General features: G+C 49.0%; 1 protein-coding gene across 2 annotated transcripts in view; it reads left to right on the forward strand.

Annotated features, from left to right (window-relative positions):
- The window catches only part of LOC144491702 (ubiquitin-like modifier-activating enzyme 1), a 288,773-nt gene that overhangs the window by 92,212 nt on the left and 172,978 nt on the right, over positions 1 to 23,583 (forward strand). For both annotated transcript variants that reach the window (XM_078209895.1, XM_078209896.1), the window contains exons 16-17: positions 1,042 to 1,106; positions 10,473 to 10,668. In XM_078209895.1, coding sequence (XP_078066021.1) covers positions 1,042 to 1,106; positions 10,473 to 10,668 — 261 coding nt within the window. The remainder of the gene's footprint in view (positions 1 to 1,041; positions 1,107 to 10,472; positions 10,669 to 23,583) is intronic.

The raw sequence follows: 23,583 nt of genomic DNA on the forward strand, positions 1-23,583 counted from the left end.
CCTCTCTGCCGCGCGCCCCCTCTCTGCCGCGCGCCCCCTCTCTGCCGCGCGCCCCCTCTCTGCCGCGCGCCCCCTCTCTGCCGCGCGCCCCCTCTCTGCCGCGCGCCCCCTCTCTGCCGCGCGCCCCCTCTCTGCCGCGCCCCCTCTCTGCCGCGCGCCCCCTCTCTGCCGCGCGCCCCCTCTCTGCCACGCCCCCTCTCTGCCGCGCCCCCTCTCTGCCGCGCCCCCTCTCTGCCGCGCGCCCCCTCTCTGCCGCGCGCCCCCTCTCTGCCGCGCGCCCCCTCTCTGCCGCGCGCCCCCTCTCTGCCGCGCGCCCCCTCTCTGCCGCGCGCCCCCTCTCTGCCGCGCGCCCTTCCTCTGCCGCGCACCCCCTCTCTGCCACGCACCCCCTCTCTGCCGCGCACCCCCTCTCTGCCGCGCACCCCCTCTCTGCCGCGCACCCCCTCTCTGCCGCGCACCCCCTCTCTGCCACGTACCCCCTCTCTGCCGCGCACCCCCTCTCTGCCGCGTACCCCCTCTCTGCCGCGCACCCCCTCTCTGCCGCGCCCCCTCCCTCTGCCGCGCGCCCCCTCTCTGCCGCGCGCCCCCTCTCTGCCGCGCGCCCCCTCTCTGCCGCGTGCCCCCTCTCTGCCGCGCGCCCCCTCTCTGCCGCGCGCCCCCTCTCTGCCGCGCGCCCCCTCTCTGATGTGTGCCCCCTCTCTGATGTGTGCCCCCTCTCTGATGTGTGCCCCCTCTCTGATGTGTGCCCCCTCTCTGATGTGTGCCCCCTCTCTCTGGCGCGCGCTCTCACACTCTCTGGTACGCACACTCTCTCTGGCGCACGCACTCTCTCTGGCACGCGGTCTCTCTCTGGCACGCGCTGTCTCTCTGGCGCTCTCTCTCTCTCTGTCTTGTCCTCTCTCTATATGTCTATATGTCTGTATGTCTGATTATGAGATCTTCAAATAGATTGAAGGGAAAGGTTTTTGGGCTCACAGGCTGGGGGCAGCTGTATTTTTAGCTGTGATCGGGCACTGAGATATTGAATGTGTTTGTTTGCAGTGGGCCCGGGATGAATTTGTGGGACTGTTCAAACAGCCGGCAGAAAACGTCAACAAGTATTTCGAGTGAGTATTTGATTTTTCACTAATTTGTTCCCAAGTTGATCTGGGTCTGTTTCTGTGAGAGGAGTTGGCGTAAACTGAAGGGATAACAGCTCATGTAAACGCTCGCAGGATTAAACTCAGTGTGCTTCGTGCTTCCGCAGTGAATCAGAATCCAGGGAATAAAAAGTGTTTTCAGTGCGTGTTGTAAAACATTATTGTTCCACGTGGAGCTTTTCCGTCCTTCCGCAGTGGCTGAGCTAAAACACAAAGCTGAAGCTTTTTAACTTGGCAGACCTGATTCCTGGAGGTCAGCAGCTGGAGGTGGAGCAGGAGAAAAGAGGGTGATACGGTGGTTAGCACTGCTGCCTCACAGCGCCAGGGACCCAGGTTCAATTCCCGGCCTGGGTCACCGTCTGTGTGGAGTTTGCATGTTCTCCCCGTGTCTGTGTGGGTTTCCTCCGGGTGCTCCGGTTTCCTCACACAGTCCGAAAGACGTGCAGGTTAGGTGCATTGACCATGCTAAATTCTTCTTCAGTTTTTGATTTGATTTATTATTGTCACACGTATTAGTATACAGTGAAAAGTATTGTTTCTTGCGCGCTGTACAGACAAAGCATACCGTTCATAGAGAAGGAAAGGAGAGAGTGCAGAATGTAGTGTTGCAGTCATAGCAGAAAGCATTCTTTCTGGTTGTATCACAGCTCGGTATGGCTCCTGCTCTGCCCAAGACCACAAAGAACTACAAAAGGTCGTGAATGTAGCCCAATCCATCACGCAAACCAGCCTCCCATCCACTGACTCTGTCTACACTTCCCGCTGCCTCGGCAAAGCAGCAAGCATAATTAAGGACCCCACGCACCCCGGACATTCTCTCTTCCACCTTCTCCCGTCGGGAAAAAGTTACAAAAGTCTGAGGTCACGTACCAAACGACTCAAGAACAGCTTTTTCCCTGCTGCTGTCAGACTTTTGAATGGACCTACCCTGCATGAAGTTGATCTACACCCTAGCTATGACTGTAACATTACATTCTGCACTCTCTTGTTTCCTTCTCTATGAGTGGTATGTTTTGTCTGTATAGCGCGCAAGAAACAATATTTTTCACTGTATGTTAAAACACGTGACAATAATAAATCAAATCAAAATCAAAAAAGGGTGTAGAGAAAGATCAACTTCTTGCAAAGTAGGTCTATTCAAAAGTCTGACGGCAGCAGGGAAGAAGCTGTTCTTGAGTCGGTTGGCACGTGACCTCTGACTTTTGACTCTTTTCCCCGATGGAAGAAGGTGGAAGAGAATAAGTTCAGGGTGCATGGGGTCCTTAATTATGTCGGCTGCTTTTCCGAGGCAGCGGGAAGTGTAGACAGAGTCAATGGATGGGAGGCTGATTTGCGAGATAGACTGGACTTCATTCACTACCCTTTTGTAGTTTCTTGCGGTCTTGGGCAGAGCAGGAGTCATACCAAGCTGTGATACCATCGGAAAGGATGTTTTCTGTACCTGAACAGGTGCCGAAGTGTGGCGACTAGGGGATTTTCACAGTTAACTTCGTTGCAGTGTTAATGTAAGCCTACTTACTTCGAAACATAGATGTGGAGTTGCTGGCGTTGGACTGGGGTAGGCACAGTAAGTAGTCTCACAGCATCAGGTTAAAGTCCCAACAGGTTTATTTGGTAGCACTAAACCTGTTGGACTTTAACCTGGTGTTGTGAGACTACTTACTGTAGAGACATAGGAGGAGGCCATTCGGCCCTTCGAGCCTGCTCCGCCATTCATTACGATCATGGCTGATCGTCCAACTCAGTAGCCTAATCCTGCTTCTTTCCCATAACCTTTGACCCCATTCGCCCCAAGTGCTATATCCAGCTGCCTCCTGAATACATTCAATGTTTAGGCTTGTGACACTTATAAGTAAAACTTAAGGAACTGACAGGAAATTGGGAAGAGGGGTAGTTGGGGAGGGAGGATGAGGAGCTGAGTTGAATGTGGGCAGATGGAGGAGGGAAAGGAGGAGTGGGCCAAAGAGGTAGCCTCCCCATCTGGAACCATCTGGGTCTCCAGGCAGGAAGCGGCTGAAGTAAATGCAAGTCAGAATTGTTTGGCTTTCCTCTGCTGTAATAAAGTTCTCCTCACTGGGATTGGTGCCCATTTATGGCATATCCTTGAGTCTACCCAGAACCCGGCCTGCAGTTTATTTTCCCTACGAATTTAAACGAAAAAATTGTCTTAAAAAGGTAATAGTTTCAGCCGAACAGTTTACTGAAGGGATTGTTTATCTCGTCTCGTGACAGTAAGTTAAGTAGGCGGAACTTCAATAAACACTGTAACTGTCAAACAGCCGTTAATTCTGTACTTTTGATTTAAGGGCATTTTCCTTCTCCCCATCTCAGCTCCTTTGCTTATGTTTTTGCCTCGGTTATCTGATCTTGTTGATGTAACCTTTCCACAACTGAGGCACCCAGTTGGATTCAGACTTCTTAAAAAATAAATCCTGCAATCTCGCCCACCTATGCCACTGAGTCGGACTCCTCCTGCAACCATCCGCTAATAGAATGCACGCCCAAGTCCTGAATGCAGCCCACAAACCAACATCAGGAAGAAAAGAAGGAATTGAGTTAGTGTCCTTCACAAAGCTCAAGGCTTTTCAGCCAATGAAATACTTTTGAAAGTGTGGTCACTTGTAACGGAGGGAACCAATTTACGCACAGGTTGGTCCTGCATGGGATCGGTGGGGGGGTTGTTGGAGTGTGGGGGTGGGGTACATGGATAGGTACCAGTGGAGGAAGGCACAGCCACTCCCCGACACAATCCTGTGCATCAGGACCCAGACTGGAGATCTTTGCTCTTGTACTGGATCGGGAAGCTATCCCTGCTCCTAAGATTGTCCCGGCATCTCCAGAAGTTAAATACCAATCCTTTCTGCAATCAATCCTAGGAGAAAAACCATCAGGAATTCTCAAGATGCAGATTGTTCAGTGCTGGATTACGCTGTCTGCGTCCCATTCATTTTCCGATGTTCATCATAGATTCATAGAATCTCTACAGTGCAGAAGAGGCCATTCGGCCCATCAGGTCTGCACTGACTCTCTGACAGAGCATCTTACCCAGGCCCCATCCCTATAACCCCATGCATTTCCCATGGCTAATCCATCTAACCCATACATCTTGAGACACTAAGGGACAATTTAGCATGGTCAATCCACCTAACCTGGACATGTTTGGACTGTGGGAAGAAACCGGAGCACCAGGAGGAAACCCACGTAGACACGGGGAGAATGTACAGACTCCACACAGACAGTGACCCGAGCCGGGAATCGAACCCGGTCCCTAGTGTTGTGAGGCAGCAGTGTTAACCACTGTGCCACCCATGTACCTGGAGACTCTCTACTCTGGCTAATGTTTGAAATGTCTCACCCTTGCTTATCCATTTTGTGTGCTGGGATTCAGGCCTTGGCTGTAAGGTCAGTGCTGGCTCCCTTTAAGATGAAAGTTCCAGCGAAAGGGTCACTTTAAACTGGCCAACTCGAGCATCTTACACCCAGGAATCGGTCATTGCCCGCAGATAATTCTATGATTCGGTGATGACCATCCTATCCCCTCACTAACTGGCACAAAGACCACCAGAGATCGACTTTCTGGTGAAATGAGAAACTCAAATGAAGCCGATTCTGGCTGAATAAATGGAAACGTCACAAAATAACACCTTAAATCCTTCGACACTTTAAACCATTTGTAAAGCCGCACGAATGGACAAAACCGCTACTTAAGAAGGTTTGTAGAGATAAATCAGGGAACTACAGACCAGTGAGCCTCACATCAGTGGTTGGGAAACTATTGGAGAAACTTCTGAAGAAGAGCATCTATCTCCACTTGGAGAGGCAACGCTTGATCAGGGATAGTCAGCATGGCTTCGTCAGAGGGAGGTGATGCCTAACAAATTTGAGTGAATTTTTTGAGGAGGTGACCAGGTGCGTAGAAGAGGGTAGTGCAGTCGATGTAGTTTATATGGATTTCAGCAAAGCCTTTGACAAGGTCCCACATGGGAGACTTGTAAAGAAGGTAAATACATATGGGATACAGGGTAATTTGATAAAGTGGATTCAGAAGTGGCTCAGTTGTAGGAGGCAGAAGGTGATGACAGAAGGCTGCTTTAGTGATTGGAAACCAGTGATGTACCACAGGGATCTGTTTTGGACCTCCTATTATTCATCATTTATATAAATGACATTGATGACTATGTGGGGGGTAGGATTAGTAAGTTTGCAGATGACACAAAGATTGGACAGGTGGTTAACAGTGAGGCGAAGTGTCTTGGGTTACAGGAAGATATGGACAGAATGGTCAAATGGGCAAATAAGTGGCAGATGGAATTTAACCCTGAAAAATGTGAGGCGATACACTTTGGAAGGAGTAATTTGGCAAGGAAGTACTCAATGAATGGTAGGACACGAGGAAGTTCAGTGGAACAAGAGGACCTTGGTGTGTTTGTCCAGAGACCTCTGAAGGCAGAAGGGCATGTTAGTAGGGTAGTGAAAAAGGCAAATGGGATCATTGCCTTTATCAATCGAGGCATAGATTGCAAAGGCAGGGAAGTCAAGTTGGAGTTGTATAGAACTTTGGTGAGGCCACGGCTAGAGTACTGTGTGCAGTTCTGGTTGCTACGTTATCGGAAGGATGTGATTGCCCTGGAGGGGATGCAGAGGAGATTCACCGGGATGCTGCGTGGGATGGAGCATTTAAATTATGAAGAGAGGTTGGATAGGCTTGTGTTGTTTTCATTGGAGCAAATAAGACTGAGGGATAACCTGATTGAGATATTTAAGATTACGAGGGACATGGACAGAGCGGATAAGGAGCAGCTGTTCCCCTTCGTTGAAGGGTCAGTCACGAGGGGACATAAGTTCAAGGTAAGGGGCAGCAGGTTTAGGGGGGATGTGAGGAAAAGCTTTTTTACCCCGAGGGTGGTGACGGTCTGGAATGCGCTGCCTGGGAGGGTGGTAGAGAGCGGTTGCCTCACATCCTTTAAAAAGTACCTGGATGAGCACTTGGCACGTCATAACATTCAGGGCTATGGGCCAGGTGCTGGCAAATGGGATTAGTTGGGAGTTCAGGTGTTTCTAATGTGCTGGTGTGGACTCGATGGGCCTAAGGGTCTCTTCTGCGGTGTATGATTTTATGACACAGCAGGCAGGCACTGGGTTACGGCATTCCTAATAGCCAACCTGCAATCTATCTGCATACAAGTGGCCCCTTTGTTTCAAAGCGTCATCCAGCCTGGCTGGGAACGGGCAGCAAGGAGCATCTTGCAAGGGGTAGAATCATGAGAGAATTGATTTTAGAAATTGAAAGATGAACAATCGATCTGCTCGATTGGTTTTGGCCAAATTCACTCAGATTTCCACTCATCATAGAATCCCTCCAGTACAGAAAGAGTTCAGCCCATCGATTCTGCACCAACTCTCCAACAGAGCATCTTACCCAGGCCCTATCCCCGTAACCCCATGCATTTACCCCGCTAATCTCCCTAACCTACGCATCTTGGGACACTAAGGGGCAATTTAGCATGGCTGATCCCCCCCCAAACCTGCACATCTTTGGACAGTGGGAGGAAACCGGAGCACCCGGAGGAAACCCACACAGGAGAACGTGCAAACTCCACACAGACAGTGACCTGAGGCCGGAATTGAACCCGGGTCCCTGGCGCACTGAGGCAGCAGTGCCACCGTGCTGCCTTCTTGCCATGGAGGTGTTGCTGGGTATCGATCGGAGTGACAGGAAGCCAGACGGTTGGTTTGGAGATGGACAGCCGCTGCTGACCCATTACCTGGCTCCACTCTCCAATCTTGTGTGAGCCGCACATCTGGAACTCATTCTGAGTGTTCTTTCACTGCTGCTCTCCACAGCCAGATAGAGAGAGAGAGAGAGAGACAGCTTCTTAAATGTGCTTTTGTTCTGCAAAGTTGTGAGATGAGTTCATGCAGTCCGGCCTGCCAAATCATGCTCCTGTGGGCTCGGGCCCACGGGTTGGACACTGTGATGATGGGAGTTTAGGAAGCGGTGTTTCTAATCAGGGCAGAACACTCCGGCTTTACTCAGAGAGCATTCCTATAATTCTGGGCATCCGGAGAGATGATCAAAGAACAAGGCAATACTCAGATCAGGACCATGTATTTAAGGACTGGAATTAGGTTCTGTAAAGTGGTAAGAGGTCGATTGCTGCAAGCTACAGCACTGCAGCAGTCAGGATTAACCCTTCATTGACTGAATTCCATTGGGGCGTTTTTAAAAATTCATTCAAATCACATGCGCGTCATTGGAAAAGGTCAGCCTTTATTACCCATTTGATTTTGATTTGATTTATTGTTGTCACGTGTATTAGTATACAGTGAAAAGGTGGTACAGTGGTTAGCACTGCTGCCTCTCAGCACCAAGGACCTGGGTTTGATTCCCGGCTTGGGTCACTGTCTGTCTGGAGTTTGCACGTTCTCCCCATGTCTGCGTGGGTTCAGGCCTTATCCCTGTAACCCTGCACATTTTACGCTAGCTAGTCCGCCTGGCACTAAGGGTCAATTTAGCGTGGTCAATCCGCCTAACCAGCACATCTTTGGACTGTGGGAGGACACCGGAGCACCCGGAAGAAATCCATGCAGACACATGGAGAACGTGCGGACTCCACACAGACAGTCACCCGAGGCTGGAATTGAACCCGGGTCCCTGGTGCTGTGAGGCAGCAGTGCTGAACACTGTGCTACCGTGCCGCCCCATTGAATTTGAAAAAAGCCTCTGTATGGCATCAGGAGAATAAAATCAGTCTGGTGCAATGTGTTGGGTCGATATTTCTATTCCTTTATTGATCCTTTACATCTTTATAAGATTACCTCTGAAGATGGTCTCACTTGGTCAGAGAAATGTTCCACCTCCATATATGTTGGACAGATTCTGCAAAATGTTGCACACTTCCCATACCATGGCAACCACCTCTCCCCAAAGGCCCCCATTGACAAAGAGACCCAACATCGGAACAATAGCACCAACTCGAAACTTGTACAAACACCGACAGTGAGTGCTCGACAACAAAGGACTTCCATGAGTTATGGCAAGGCCGGGCACACACAGCATTTGTAGTTAGCGCGCCCCGGTAATGCAGTGGGACAAGGGCGAGAACTCCACCACCTCGTCCCGCCCACGGAACTGGCGCGAGTGAGGGTCCAACAACGGAAATCTCCGTTGACCTCAGGCGGGAATTTCCAGTCTCGCCCGAGCAAGGCTGTAAAATCCCGTCCATAGATTGTGTATCAGCAACACATAAGAGAAATTCCATCAGCATTGCCACTGCCGCAACCTCCGGATTCAATGACAAACACTGGTGCCCTTAAAGTCCGCTCCATAAGTATTTCTGCAAAAACCCCTGCAAAATCAACATAGATGACTGAACACTGAGTCCAGAATAACTGAAAAACCACCTTTCCCACAAAATCCTGCTTCCTCAACTCTTAAATGGCGAAAGTTCCTGGAGAGGAAAAAGAAAGCATTGCAAAGACTCTGTGAAGAGTGGCAGCATTGACATTGATGACTGGGGGGAGCTTGCCACCAGCACAATAGCACCAACTTGTCCGTCAAGTTGCATCACACTTTGAGTCGAAATATCTTTGTGATGAGGGAGAGTGACGGTACAAAGGAAAGAAATGGAAGCAAATCCTGCATTCCAGATCTCACCACCTCGTGAGTCTTGTGTGCCCAAAGACCTGTGGATCGAGAATCGGCCTATTCAGTCAAGAACCTCATGACCCTGAGTAGACGTCATCCCCAAATCAAGGGACAACCGATGATGGTGAATTTCTCAGCCACCTCCTCTTAAAGGCCAAAAAGCCCATTTTCAATGCACCTAAACATCCCAGGGAATGATTTGATCTGTAGTTTTTTGATGTTCTCTTTTTCTATCTCTCTTCTACTTGCTTTCCAGCCATCACCCACATTTGAAGACGAAAATAGCATGTAAAAATTGCAAGCTGCAAAGATTTTTATCCAACTCCAGGGGAGCACGGTGACACAGTGGGTTAGCATTGCTGCCTCACAGCGCCAGGGACTCGGGTTCGATTCTCGGCTTGGGTCGCTGTCTTTGTGGAGTTTGCACGTTCTCCCCATGTCTGCATGGGTTTCCTCTGGGTGCTCCGGTTTCCTCCCACAGTCCAAAGATGTGTGGGTTAGGTTGATTGGCCATGCTAAATTACCCCTTAGTGTCAGGGGGACTAGCAGGGTCAATAGGTAGAGATAGGGCTGGGTGGGATTGTGGTCGGTGCAGACTCGATGGGTTGAATGGTCTCCTTCTGCACTGTAGGGATTCTATGAATCTTTTTGTTTTGCTATTCCGTTCTGATTGGAATATTTTCATTTAATGTTGTCGTTCTTTACCATCATCGTGAGGAGCCAAAACATGCATTTTCATTCAATTCTTGATGACTTGTGCAGAGACATTTGTTGCCTGGCTCTGGAGGGTTTCAGGTATGGGAAGAGGTTGGATAAACTTGGATTGTTGTCACTGGAAAGACGGAGGCTGAGGGGGCGACCTGATAGAGGTCTACAAAATTATGAGGGGCACAGACAGGGCAAACTCCAGACAGGCAGTCACCCGAGGCCGGAATTGAACTCGGGTCCCTGGCGCTGTGAGGCAGCAGTGCTACCAACTCTGCCACCGTGCTGCCTCATAAGTACTTTGAACATGTATAAATATGGGGACAGCTGGGACACTGGGGAGGCAGCTATGAGACTGAACAAGTCTATAAACTCTCTCAGTAAAGAAAAGCTGTGTCTTGGTTTTGACTCCACCAGCCGGCTTGGACTCAATTAACAAGTTACTTACACTTCCAAATTACAGTCATTGGCCGGAATCTTACCGGCACGCTCGCCCCGATTCCGGTGGTGGGCGCGGCTCGGAGAACGGCATTCTCCATTGGCCTCATGTGGCATCGTACGAACCTCGAGTGGAGGTGCCAGTAAAATTTAGCCTGGCCAATCCACCTAAGCCACACATCGTGGGGGGGAAACCAGAGGAAACCCACACGGTCATTGGGAGAACGTGCAAACTCCACACAGACAGTGATCCGTGGCTGGTATCGAACCCGGGGTCCCTGACGCTGTGAAGCAGCAGTGCTAACCACTGTGCCACCGTGCCACCCATAATCTGGGATTATTTGGAGCATTTCGCTGTAGAATGCAAAGTTGAGCAAAAGGGTACTTTTTTTTTGTTGCTTAAAATAAATTGTTACTGCTTCCCTTCGCATCCAACTGTTTGTCCTCCACTTGACATTGCGGGTGAGAGTTGTAATACCACTTGTTTCTTAACTGGGGCCTGAACTCCAGCAATAACTGACTCCTCTTTTTACATCAAACAGGGACCCTTCTTTTATTGATCATACAATGGCACTGCAGGAAGGTCAGGCTTTGGAAATCCTGGAAGGCGTTTACAGGAGCCTGGATATCGATAAGCCCGAGTCCTGGGCCGACTGCGTAGCCTGGGCCAGAAGACATTGGCAGACACGATACAGCAACCACATCAGGCAACTCCTGCACAACTTCCCACCGGACCAGGTACGGGGGTGGGGTGGGGGGGGTTGGGCGGGCAATGGAGGCTGTCTGGGGCATTGGAATAAATCAGCTTTTCAACACTGGGACTGAACAAGAGTAATTACTCTGGCAGAGAGGTTTAATAGGAAGAGATTTTCATACGGAGCCTTGTCACAGACTGAACAATATTTCTTTTAAGACGGATAACAGACTGTCTTTTTTTCCCCACTGTGGAGGATAGGGGTTACTGAAAGGTAATGAGTACTGCAGCACTATTCATCATACTGTAGGTTCTTTTAAAAACCGCAGTGATGTGATTTTTCTTTGTGCTGAAGTTTCCACTTGCCCCACGTTGGCCCTTTGTTACCTCAGATAGTCATCTTCACCACCTGGCTGAGATCACAGAGGGGTGACCTTTGACCTCGTCGTACTTTCCATCTGCGTCCCATCCACGCCGCACTGAGTGCTAAAGGACGGGCATGAGGTAGAAACACGGGACAAGAGTCTCTTCTGAAGTATCAGCCAATGTCCTGATCCATCAGTCCCATGAGGAATAGAATGGTTTCTGGATTGCTGCATTGTTCTCTTTCCTTTGGGACCTGGTTTGAAGGCAAGCAAGACTCATGGGTTGAAATTTCCTTTCCCTAAGGGCTTTTAAGGTTTGAGGTGATGTGACCCTGCTCACCTTCCAGCCATTGTTAGAATCATAGAATCCCTACAGTGCAGAAAGGAGCCATTCGGCCCATCGAGTCTGCACCGACCACAATCCCACCCAGGCTCTATTCCCAGAACCCCATGCATTTACCCTGCTAATTCCCCCTAAACTAAAGTCAATTTTAGCACGGCCAATCAACCTAACCCACACATCTTTGGACTGTGGGAGGAAACTGGAGCACCCGGAGGAAACCCACGCAGACACAGGGAGGATGTATGAACTCCGCACAGTGACCCGAGGCTGGAATTGAACCCGGGTCCCTGGCGCTGTGAGGCAGCAGTGCTAACCACTGTACCACCGTGTTTTGTTTGTTGCTGTGTTTCCATTTGTTCAGGTCTTCGGAGTCTTGGAAGGTGATGAAATTTGCTGGGAATTTGGTTCCGGGTGTAGATACCTATAGGCCACCTCACCCAAGTGACCCTTTCTTTATGTGTCTCAGTGTCAAAGTTATTTCACCATGGGTGGCACCATCGCCAACATACCTTTCTTCCAACACATGGGGTATTGGCCAACAATCAGGAATGGAAGCCCAGTGTTCTCTCTTCATTCATTCACTGAATGAGCATCGCTGGAAAAGCCGATGTTTATTATTCATCCCTATGGCCCTTGAGAAGGTGGTGGTGAGCCCCCTTCTCAGCCCACTGAAGTCCATATAGTGCAGGTACACCCACAGTGCTGTTGGGGAAGGGATTCCTGGATGGTGTCAAGCTTCTTGAGTGCAGTTGAAGTTGCACTCGTCCAGACAAGTGGAGAGTAGAATCCTACAGTGCAGAAGGAGACCATTCAGCCCACCGGCTCTGCACCGACCACAATCCCAACCAGGTCCTATCCCCAAAACCTCATGTATTTACCCTAGCTAGTCACCTGATACTAAGGGACAATTTAGGATGACCAATCCACCTAACCCACCCATCTTTGGACTGTGGGAGGAAACTGGAGCACCAGAGGAAACCCATGCAGACACAGGGAGAAAGAGCGAACTCCACACAGTGACCCAAGCGGGGAATCGAACCCGGGTCACTGGTGCTGTGAGACAGCAGTGCTAACCACTGTGCCACCGTGCCGCCCATCACATCCTGACTTGTGCCTTGTAGATGGTGGACAGGCTTTGGGGAGTCAGTTGGTGAATTACTCACCGCAGGATTCCCAAATTCACCCACTCTGCTGCAGCCACAGTATTGAATACAGTTGGTTAAATTTGAGGTCAATGGTAAGCCCAAAGGTGTTGATGGCAGGGGTTTTACCGATAGCAATGTTGTTGCATATCAAGCGGGTATGGTTAGATTCTGTCTTGTTGCATATAGTCATTGTGACATGACTGTTAGCTGCCACTTACTAGTCCAAGCTGGAATGTTGAATAGGTCCATTGGTGTCACTTATAATAACCCGATTGCGTGAGGAACAGAGATGGTTCAACTCAGTATAGCTCAGGGTTTAAACTGGAAGCAACATGGACCTCCCCCACCCCCCCAAAGCCCACCACCACTTACTTCCACTCCGTGAATACCACTTCCATAATACCACATGGTATATCCAATCCCTCCGCCACCGACGCTCAGTAGCAGCAGTGTGTACTGTCTACAAGATGCACTGCAGCAATTCACCAAAGATCCTTAGACAGCACCTTCCAAACCCACGTCCACTTCCTTCTAGAAGGACAAGGACAGCAGATACATGGGAACACCACCACCTGCAAGTTCCCCTCCAAGCCACTCACCATCCTGACTTGGAAATATATCGCCGCTCCTTTGCAGTCGCTGGGTCAAAATCCTCAAATTCCCTCCCTAACGGCATTGTGGGTCAACCCACAGAACATGGACTGCAGAGATTCAAAATGGCGGCTCACCACCACCTTCTCAAAGGCAACTAGGGATGGGCAATAAATGCTGGCCAGCCAGTGACGCCCATGTCCCACGAATGAATTTTTAAAAATACTTACCAACTAGGGAAGTTTCAATCAAGACTTTATTGGGTTTGAAGTAAACTGCACAAATCAGCTCATAATTCAACACAATCTGGCAATAACGAAACAATTTTTCTCATCAAGAAACAAGTTATTTATTAGTGTCACATGTAGGCTTACATTAACACTGCAATGAAATTACTGTAAGAATTCCCTAGTCGCCACACTCCAGCAACTGTTCGGGTACACTGAGGGAGAATTTAGCATGGCCAATGCATCGAACCTGCACGTCTTTGGAGTGTGGGTGGAAACCGGAGCACCTGGAGGAAACCCACGCAGACACAGGGAGAACGTGCAAACTCCACACAGACAGCGATCCAAGCCTGGGAATCGAACCCGGGTCCCTGGCGCTGTGAGGCAGCAGTGCTAACCACTGTGCCGCCCATGGCAGGGTGATGGATGTATCGTGCTGTCACAGCAAGGTCGCTTTCCTGAGTCTGAGTTTACAGAACCGTCATGAGGAGACGCGTGCTCTGCAGTTAGCCCACGCTGGCCTGAACTGACTGACCCTGATACCAAGCGATCCATGCCAAGAAGTTCTGATTCCTCCAGCACTTATCTTGATGACTTCAAATCCTCCCCTCTACAAATAAGAATTAATTTTGGCAAAATTTCCTGGCAGGGAAAGATTTACAGACAGCTGGTTGTTTTTGTAAAACATTAGGAACTGCGGTGTGCACAGTCTAAACTTTTACGTGGAAGATATGTGATATTGTGAGTGAGAGGCTTGGAAAACAGGCTTCATCGTTGACTGCTAGTTTGTGGCCCCCGCATTTTATCCAGTCATGGAGCGCAAAAATCGAATCGCACAGAAGGTTCTTCGGTCTATCATGCCTGTACCAGCTCCTTGAAGGAGTTATCATCGTTATAAAATTTTAAAGTTTTTAAAGTTTATTTATTACTGTCAAAAGTAGGCTTACATGAAGTTACTGTGAAAATCCCCGAGTTGCCACACTCTGGCGCCTGTTCGGGTACACTGAGGAGAATTTAGCATGGCCAATACACCTAACCAACACGTCTTTCAGACTGTAGGAGGAAACCAGAGCACCCGAGGAAACCCACACAGACACGGAGGGAACATGTCCACACAGACATGTGCGGCACGGTGACACAGTGGTTAGCACTACTGCCTCACAGCGCTAAGGACCCCGGTTCAATTCCCGGCTTGGGTCACTGTCTGTGTAGAGTCTGCACATTCTTCCCGTGTCTGCGTGGGTTTCCCCCGGGTGCTCCAGTTTCCTTCCACAGTCCGAAAGGCATGCTGGTTAGGTGCATTGGCCATGCTAAATTCTCCCTCAGTGTACCCGAAAAGTGCAGAAGGAGGCCATTTGGCCAATCAAGTCTGCACCAATAACAATTCCACCCAGGCCCTATGCCCACGTATTTACCCGGCTAACCCCCTGACACTATGGGGCAATTTATAATGGCCGATCCACCATCCGGCACATTTTTCGGACTGTGGGAGGAAACGGGAGGAAACCCATGCAGACGCGGGGAGAATGTGCAAACTTCACACAGTCAGTCACCGAAGCCAGAATTGAACCCGGGTCCCTGGCTCTGTGAGGGCAGCAGTGCTAACCACTGCTTTGGCAAAGAATGCTGAGCAGCATGTCCCTAGCAGTTAGACCGGGATCATGCCATGCTCAACTGGCAACTCTGATTCCTATTGCGGTCCATTAGGAGGACTTGATTTGATTTATTATTGTCACATAGAACATAGAAAAAATACAGCACAAACAGGCCCTTTGGCCCACAAGTTGCGCCGGTCATGTCCCTACCTACCTAGGCTTATATATAGGCTTACCTATAACCCTCAATCCTATTAAGTCTCATGTACTCATCCAGAAGTCTCTTAAAAGACCCTATCGAGTTTGCCTCCACCACCATGTATTAGTATACAGTGAAAAGCATTGTTTCCTGCGTGCTATACAGACAAAGCATACTGTACATAGAGAAGGAAGCAGGAGAGTGCAGAATGTAATATTCCAGTCATAGCTAGGGTGTAGAGAAAGATCAATTTAATACGAGGTAGGTCCATTCAAAAGTCTGACAGCAGCAGGGAAGAAGCTGTTCTTGAGTCGGTTGGTATGTGACCTCAGACTTTTGTATCTTTTCCCGAAGGAAGAAGGTGGAAGAGAGAATGTCTGGGGTGCATGGGGTCCTTAATTATGCCGGCTGCTTTTCCAAGGCAGCGGGAAGTGTAGATGGAGTCAATGGTTTGAGTGATGGACTGGGCTTCGTTCACGACCCTTTGTAGTTTCTTGTGATCTTGGGCAGAGCAGGAGCCATACCAAGCTGTGATACAACCAGAAAGAATGCTTTCTATGGTGCATCTTTAAAAGTTGGTGAGAGTTCTAGCGGACATGCTAAATCTCCTTAGTCTTCAGAAAAAGTAGAGGCGTTGGTGGGCTTTCTTAACTATAGCGTCGGCATGGAGGGGACCAGGACAGGTTATTGGTGATCTGGACACCTAAAAACTTGAAGCTCGTGACCATTTCCACTTTGTCCCCATTGATGTAGACAGGGGCATGTTCTCCACTACGCTTCCTGAAGACTATCTCCTTTGTTTTGTTGACGTTGAGGGAGAGATTATTGTCGTCACACCAGTTCACCAGATTCTCTATCTCTTTCCTGTACTCCATCTCTGTCCAGTCCTTCCCGTCTGGGAATAGAGGGATATGGTCCCCGGAAGGGTAGGGGGTTTAGTTCAGACGGACAGCATGGTTAGTGCAGGCTTGGAGGGTCGAAGGGCCTGTTCCTGCGTTGTAATTTTCTTTGTTCTTTGTCCCCACAGAATGATGATTCTGTTGCCCTTTTTGCAGCCCTTTGTAGCAACTTGCTATTTATATTTAATATTGTGTCTTTAATGTAGGAATGTTCTGAAACAAAATTTAACACCAAGTCACACACATGGAGACATTAGGACAAGTGATCGAAAGATGGAAGTTTTAAGCAAGTATCTTAAAGAAGGAGCAGAGAGAGAGGCAGAGAGGCGTAGGGAGGGAATTCCCAAACTTGGGGCCCAAGCAGCTAAAGGCAGGGCCCCCAATGGTGGAGCGAAGTGAATAGGGGATGCACGAGAGGCCAGAATTGTATGGACTCTAAAATCTGGAAAGTCCGGGTCCCGCAAGATGTTACAGTGATGGGGAGAGGAAAAGCTCTGGAGGGATTAACCCACTTTGTAAGGGGAGGCTCCTAACGTCATTTAAAAAAGGAATTAATTCAATTCTCTTTGGTGGGCCTGGCTGCTTCCACTGCCTGCCCTCCACCTGGTGGCGCCCATTTGTGGCCTTAAAGGGGTGGCGTGGTTGCAGTGTGATTAGCAGTGCTGCCTCACAGCGCAAGGGCCCAGGGTTCAATTCCCGGCTTGGGTGAATCATAGAATAGAATCTACGGTGCAGAAGGAGGCCATTTGGCCCATCAAGCCTGCACCAACAACAATCCCACCAAGGTCCTGTCCTATCCCCGTAACCCCACATATTTATCCCCCTGACACTCAGGGGCAATTTATCATGGCCAATCAACCTAACCCGCACATATTTGGACTGTGGGAGGAAACCGGAGCACCCGGAGGAAACCCACACAAACACAGGGAGAATGTGCAAACTCCACACAGTCACCCGAGGCCGGAATTGAATCCGGGTCGCTGTGAGGCAGCAGTGCTAATCACCATGCCGCTGTGCCACCCCCAACGTGACTGTCTGTGTGGAGTTTGCACGTTCTCCCCGTGTCTGTGTGGGTTTCCTCCGGGTGCTCCGGTTTCCTCCCACAGTCCGAAAGACGTGCAGGTTAGGTGGATTGACCATGCTAAATTGCCCCTTAGTGTCCCAAGATGTGTAGGTTCGGGGGATTAGCGGGGTTAATACATGGGGCTACAGGGGTAGGGCCTGGGTGGGATGATCTGTCGGAAAGTCGATGCAGACTTGATGGACCGAATGGCCTCCTCCTGCACTGTAGGGATTCTATGATTCTATGATATTCTATGTTAAGCATAGGATGGAATCTGGAGTTAGCTGTGGTTCCAGTCAGAACAGAAGCAGACTTTTCTGTCTTAGCTGTTCCCACATAAAATTATTTCCCTTGAAGAATGTACGCTGGCTTAGGTAACACTGGTTAAATGAATTACTTTTTAATTAATTGTGATGTTCGAATTAACACCAGCCAGGGATGCCTGCCTCCTGTGAGCTTGCGGTTAAGACGCCGGCCTTTTGTGATATTGCTTTAGGGGCAAGACAAGTAAAGGTCAATCCAGAATGAAAACAAGAGGCTTTGTGTTGGCACGTGTGCAGCCGGGGCCTGTAGAGGATAGATTGCAGATTTAAAAGCAGGATTTTGCAATGTGGCAAAAATAGGTCTCAGTGGGCACAGCCCCCACCTCCCTCCTTCCCCCCCCCCCCCCACATCCCAAAACAAAAATACAACGGGTTCAGGTTTAAAACGTGGGTGAGCCAACAGATGGAGAGAGAGAGAATTCTTGCAGTTCAAAAAAAGCTTTTTGTCTCACATCAGGTTCTGTTTAAAAATTCCAAGCTACACAAAAGAATTTTAACTTTTGCTCCACGTCTGAAACTTCCTTTCGGGTGAACTTTTTTTTTGAATCAGACGATGCGAATCGAGTAAAGCTTATTTCAGTGTCAGCGTTGGCACCATTGTATAAAATGCCTAGTGGGCAGTTATTGAGACTGTAAAGTGGGTGATAATGTCACTCGATAGTCGTTCGTGTCGGGGACTCTATTTTCCATGTGGGCTGCCTGCTTTATTCATTTGTGTAGCTGACTCGCAAAATACAGAATATCCACCTTCAAATCCTCGGAAAGCTGCAACTTATAGAATCGTAGAATCCCTACAGTACAGAAGGAGGCCTTTCAGCCCATTGAGTCTGCACCGACAACAATCCCACCCTATTCCCGTAACCCCACGTAGTTACCCTAGCTAATCCCCCCGACACTAAAGGGCAATTTAGCATGGCCAATCCACCTAATCAGCATGTCTTTCGCAGGAAGGCAGGAAACCGGAGCACCTGGAGGAAACCCACGCAGACACGGGGAGAACGTGCAGACTTCGCACAGACAGTAACCCAAAGCCGGGAATCGAACCCGGGTCCCTGGCGCTGTGAGGCAGCAGTGCTAACCCACTGTGCCACCGTGCCGCCCATTATTTAGAGTGTCGCAGCCACAAGCTTCCCCCTTGTACCATTCCACGGGTCCTTGTAGGACTCTGTTGGCATCTTGTTCCCTTCTGAATCAATATCGAAATCCTCATCAAAGCCCACACCTATGAGAGAATTTTACACTTCCTCAGCTGGTGGGGATCAGGGGGGCACGTAACATCGCACATTTTGCCTCCTTTAGGGGACCTTTGCCCATTGTGGGCAAACCCCCAAGATGGTTCCCTCCCCTTTTTGTGCCTACACCCACATTTCCCCCAGGCTCCAGAATCCTCCCCCTGCCGGGTCCCCAATCCATCCTCGACCAAAAACCCCTCCGGCATTCATGTCCTTTTGTCTCTGGCCCCCTTGTAGAGTTGTGGCGGGGGCCACCACTAAGTGCTGCTGGAATTTCTCAGCTGCAGCTCTCCAGAGTAGGACTTCCTGTCCCTGAGGGAGGGTGTCAGTCCCGCTCCCAGTTGGTTCAGGCTGCCCTCGGTCTATTATCGCTGCAGGCGGGCGGCCCTCTTAAAGTCAGTCTGCTCAAACACAACTTTTCTGCTCGTGATTGGGCGTTGGCAGTAGCTGCGAGGCCGGGTCCGCAGCAGGTGGTGAGGGAACCCAACAAGAGAAAAAAATAAATCGACCTTACCCTCACCAACCTGCCTGCCGCAGATACATCTGTCCATGGCAGTATCGGTAAGAGTGACCACCGCACAGTCCTTGTGGAGACAAAGTCCCGCCTTCACATCGAGGATGCCCTCCATTGTGTTGTGTGGCATTACCACCGTGCTGAATGGGATAGACTTTGAACTGATCTAGCAACACAAGACTGGGCATCCATGAGGCGTTGTGGACCATCAGCCGCAGCAGAACTGTATTCAATCTGTAACCGTATGGCCGAGCATACCAGCCTTCCATCCATTGACTCTGTCTACACTTCCCGCTGCCTCGGCAAAGCAGCCAGCATAATTAAGGACCCCACGCACCCCGGACATTCTCTCTTCCACCTTCTCCCGTCGGGAAAAAGATACAAAAGTCTGAGGTCACGTACCAACCGACTCAAGAGCAGCTTCTTCCCTGCTGCTGTCAGACTTTTGAATGGACCTACCTCGCATTAAGTTGATCTTTCTCTACACCCTAGCTATGGCTGTAACACTACATTCTGCACTCTCTCATTTCCTTCTCTATGAACGGTATGCTTTGTCTGTATAGCGCGCAAGAAACAATACTTTTCACTGTATACTAATACATGTGACAATAAATTAAATCAAATCAAATCAAGTATCTCCCACTCTCCATCATTACCACCAAGCTAGGGATTCAACTCTGGTTCATGTAAAGTGCAAAAGAGCATACTGGTGAAGCTATGACACAGGAGTACATGCATGCCAAACAGCAGAAGCAGTAAGTAATAGAGCTAAGTGATCCCACAACCAACGGGTCAGATCCAAGCTCTGCAGTCCTGCCACATGCAGTCGTGAATGGTGTGGGCAATTAAACAACTCGCTGCTGGAGACTGGTCTCTTCAACAATGGAGGAAACCAGTACATCAGAAAGATAAAACTGAAGCATTCGCAACAATCTTCAGCCTGAACTGCTGAGTGGAATATCCATCTTGGCCTCCTCTGGAAGTCCCCTGCATCACAAATGTTAGTCTTCAGCCAATTCAATTCACTCCACATAGTATCATGAAATAGCCCAAGGCACTGGATATTGCAAAGGCTATGGGCCCTGGCAATATTCCAGCAATAGTCATAGAATCATAGAATCTATGACATGGAGATAGGCCCTTTGGCCCAAACTAGTCCATGCCGACCAAAAAGCCCATCTAAGCTAACCCCATTTGCCTGCATTTGGCCCCTTTCCCTCTAAACCTTTCCTATCCGTGTATCTGTCCAAATGCCTTTTAAATGTTGTCACTGTCCCTGCCTCAACTCAACTCCGGCAACTCATTCCACACACAAAGGTGCCACCCTTTGCGTAAAAAAGTTGCTCCTCAGGTTCTTTCCCCTCTTAACTTAAACCTATGCCCTCTAGGTTTTGATTCCCCAACCCTGGGAAAAAGATTGAGTGCATTCGCTCTATCCATGCCTCTCATGATCTTATACACCTCTATAAGATCACCCCTCAGTCTCCTATGCTCCAAAGAAAATAGTCCTAGCATGTCCAATCTCTCCCTATAACTTAGTCCCTTGAGTCTTGGCAACATCCTTGTAAATATCCTGAAGACATGTATTCCAGAACGTGCTGTACCTCTAACCAAGCTCTTCCAGTACAGTTACAACATTGGCATCTACTCAGTCCTACCCATCTACCTGGCCCACATTACCTGGGCAGAAATGTGGAAAACTGCCCATGTATGTCCTGCTCACAAGAGACGGGACAAATCCAACCCGGCCAATTACCGCTCCATCAGTCTATTCTCAATGATCAGTAAAATGACGGAAGGCACCATCAACAGTGCTATCTAGCAGCACTTACTCAGCAATGACCTGCTCATTGACACTCAGTTTGGGTTACTCCAGGGTCACTCAGCTCCTGACCTCATTACAGCCTTGGTTCAAACATGGACAAAAGAGCTGAATTCCAGTGGTGAGGTGAGAGTGACCACCCTTGATGTCAAGGCAGCACTTGACCAAGTCTGGCATCAAGGAGCTCCAGCACAACTGGAGTCAATGGGCACCAGGGATAAAGCCCTCCACTGGTTGGAGTTATACCTGGCACAAAGGAAGATGGTTGGGATGATTGGAGATCAAACATCTCAGTTCTAGGATATTGCTGCAGTGCCCTTAGGGTAGTGTCCTGGGCCCAACCATCTTCAACTGCTTCACCAATGACCTTCCTTCCATCAGAAGGTGGGGTTGTTCGCTGATTGCACCTAGAACATTGTGTGCAGTTTTGGTCTCCTTTTCTGAGGAAGGATGTTGTGGTGGACCTCAGTTGTGCCTTTGTCCTATATGGACCACTGTTGTGTGTGTGTGTCATACCTGGACACATCCCCTTCCAGTTTGGCTCCTCCCCTCGGCACCTAGTATAAAGGTGGCTGTCTCCTCCCCCTTGTTCAGTCCAGGTCGGTTATTTGTTGGGATCTGCTCCTGATTCTGTTGTGAATAAAAGCCTACACTTGTATTGGCATATCGGTAGTCTTTCGCCTTATTGATAGCGCATCAGATGTTCTTGCTCTCGAGGGAGTGCAGCGAAGGTTTACCAGGCTGATTCCGGGGATGGTGGGACTGATGTATGAGGAGAGATTGACGAGGTTAGGATTGTTTTCGCTGGAGTTCAGACGAATGAGGGGGGATCTCATAGAGACTTATAAAATTCTAACAGGACTAGACAGGGTAGATGCAGGGAGGATGTTCCCAATGGTGGGGGGAGTCCAGAACCAGGGGTCAAAATCTGAGGATTCGGGGGAGACCATTTAGGACAGAGATGAGGAGACATTTCTTCACCCAAAGAGTGGTGAGCCTGTGGAATTCATTACCACAGGAAGTAGTTGATGCCAAAACATTGAATGTATTCAAGAGGTGGTTGAATATAGCACTTGGGGCGAATGGGATCAAAGATTATGGGGAGAAAGCAGGATTAGGCTATTGAGTTGGACAATCAGCCATGATCGTGATGAATGGTGGAGCAGGTTCGAAGGGCTGAATGGCCTCCTCCTGCTTCTATCTTCTATGTTTCTATGTTCAGCACTATTTGCGACTTCTCAGATATTGAGGAATCCATGTCCAAATGGAGCAAAACCGGGTCAATATTCAGGTTCAAACTGATAAATGACAAGTGACATTCATGTCACACAAATGCCAGGTAATAAGTAGCTGCAAAAAGACAGAATCTAACCCTCACCCCCTTGACATTCAATGAGATTACCATCACTGAATCCTCCACTATCAACATCCTGGGGGACCAGAAACTGAACTGGTCATGCGACATAAATACTGTGGCTACAACAGCAGGTCAGAGGTTAGGAATCCTGTGATGAGTAGATGGTTAGGTGCATTGGCCATGCTAAATTCTCCCTCAGTGTACCCGAACAGGCGCCCAAGTGTGGCAACTGGGGGATTTTCACAATAACTTCATTGCAGTGTTAATGTAAGCCCACTTGTGGCACTGATAAATAAACTTCAACGTTAATTGAATGAAAAAGAAGTGGTAATCTGATAAAGGCTTTTAGGATTATGAAAGGATTTGATAGAATGGTCATAGAAACCATAGAAGCATAGAACCCCTACAGTGCAGAAGGAGGCCATTGAGTCTACACCGACAACAATCCCACCTAGGCCCTGTGGAGAAGTTGTTTTCACTTGTAGAGGAGACCAGAACGAGATAGAGGCTATAGATCTAAGATAGTCACTAATAAACCAAATAGAGAATTCCAAAGCTCTTCACCCAGAGAGTGGTTGAAATGTGGAACTCGTCAGCACAAGGTGAAGTGAATAGAATAGGTGTAATTATGGAGAAGTAAGATAAAGATGAGGAAAGAGGGAAGATTATGCTGATTGGGGTGAAATGATGCAGGCTGGAAGGAGGCTCAAACAGAGCATAAATTGTACCCCAGATCAGATGGGCCAAATGGCATTTTTTTACTGCGCTGTGCCCACTCTTCTAGCTCATTTTGATAGGATCATGGCCCTGACATGGTATCAAACCTCCAGTTAACTCCCTCAATCTCAAGTTGTAGACTATCTCACTGGAGATTTAGTGACAGCTCTAAGCTTTTTGCTCGTGAGTAGGATTCACGCCCAGAGGAGCGGAGGTTACACCACAGCTCTGTTGACTCAATCTGCCTTGTGCCTCTTCCCGGTAAGGTCTCTGAGTTAAATTAGCAGTGTCAGCTGGAGAATTGATAAGAACACCTGATTTTTTTTTTAAATGAGTCCGCCATGCCGAGACGCACCCTTTGAATAGACGAACTAATGACGGATCTGATTCATTCAATGGTGCCTGAATGGCAACTCAGTTGAATATCACTACAATGAATACTGATTAGCCACGGGCTTCGAGATTGCGTGCCCTTATGTTGTGAAAGCAGTGCATCAGGGTCTGAGAGCAGATTAAAATGTAGGATATGGATAAGACCTTTAATCAACTCTCAGGTCCCTTATTCTA

This window comes from Mustelus asterias, chromosome 3 (assembly GCF_964213995.1).
Source record: "Mustelus asterias chromosome 3, sMusAst1.hap1.1, whole genome shotgun sequence".
NCBI lineage: Eukaryota > Metazoa > Chordata > Chondrichthyes > Carcharhiniformes > Triakidae > Mustelus > Mustelus asterias.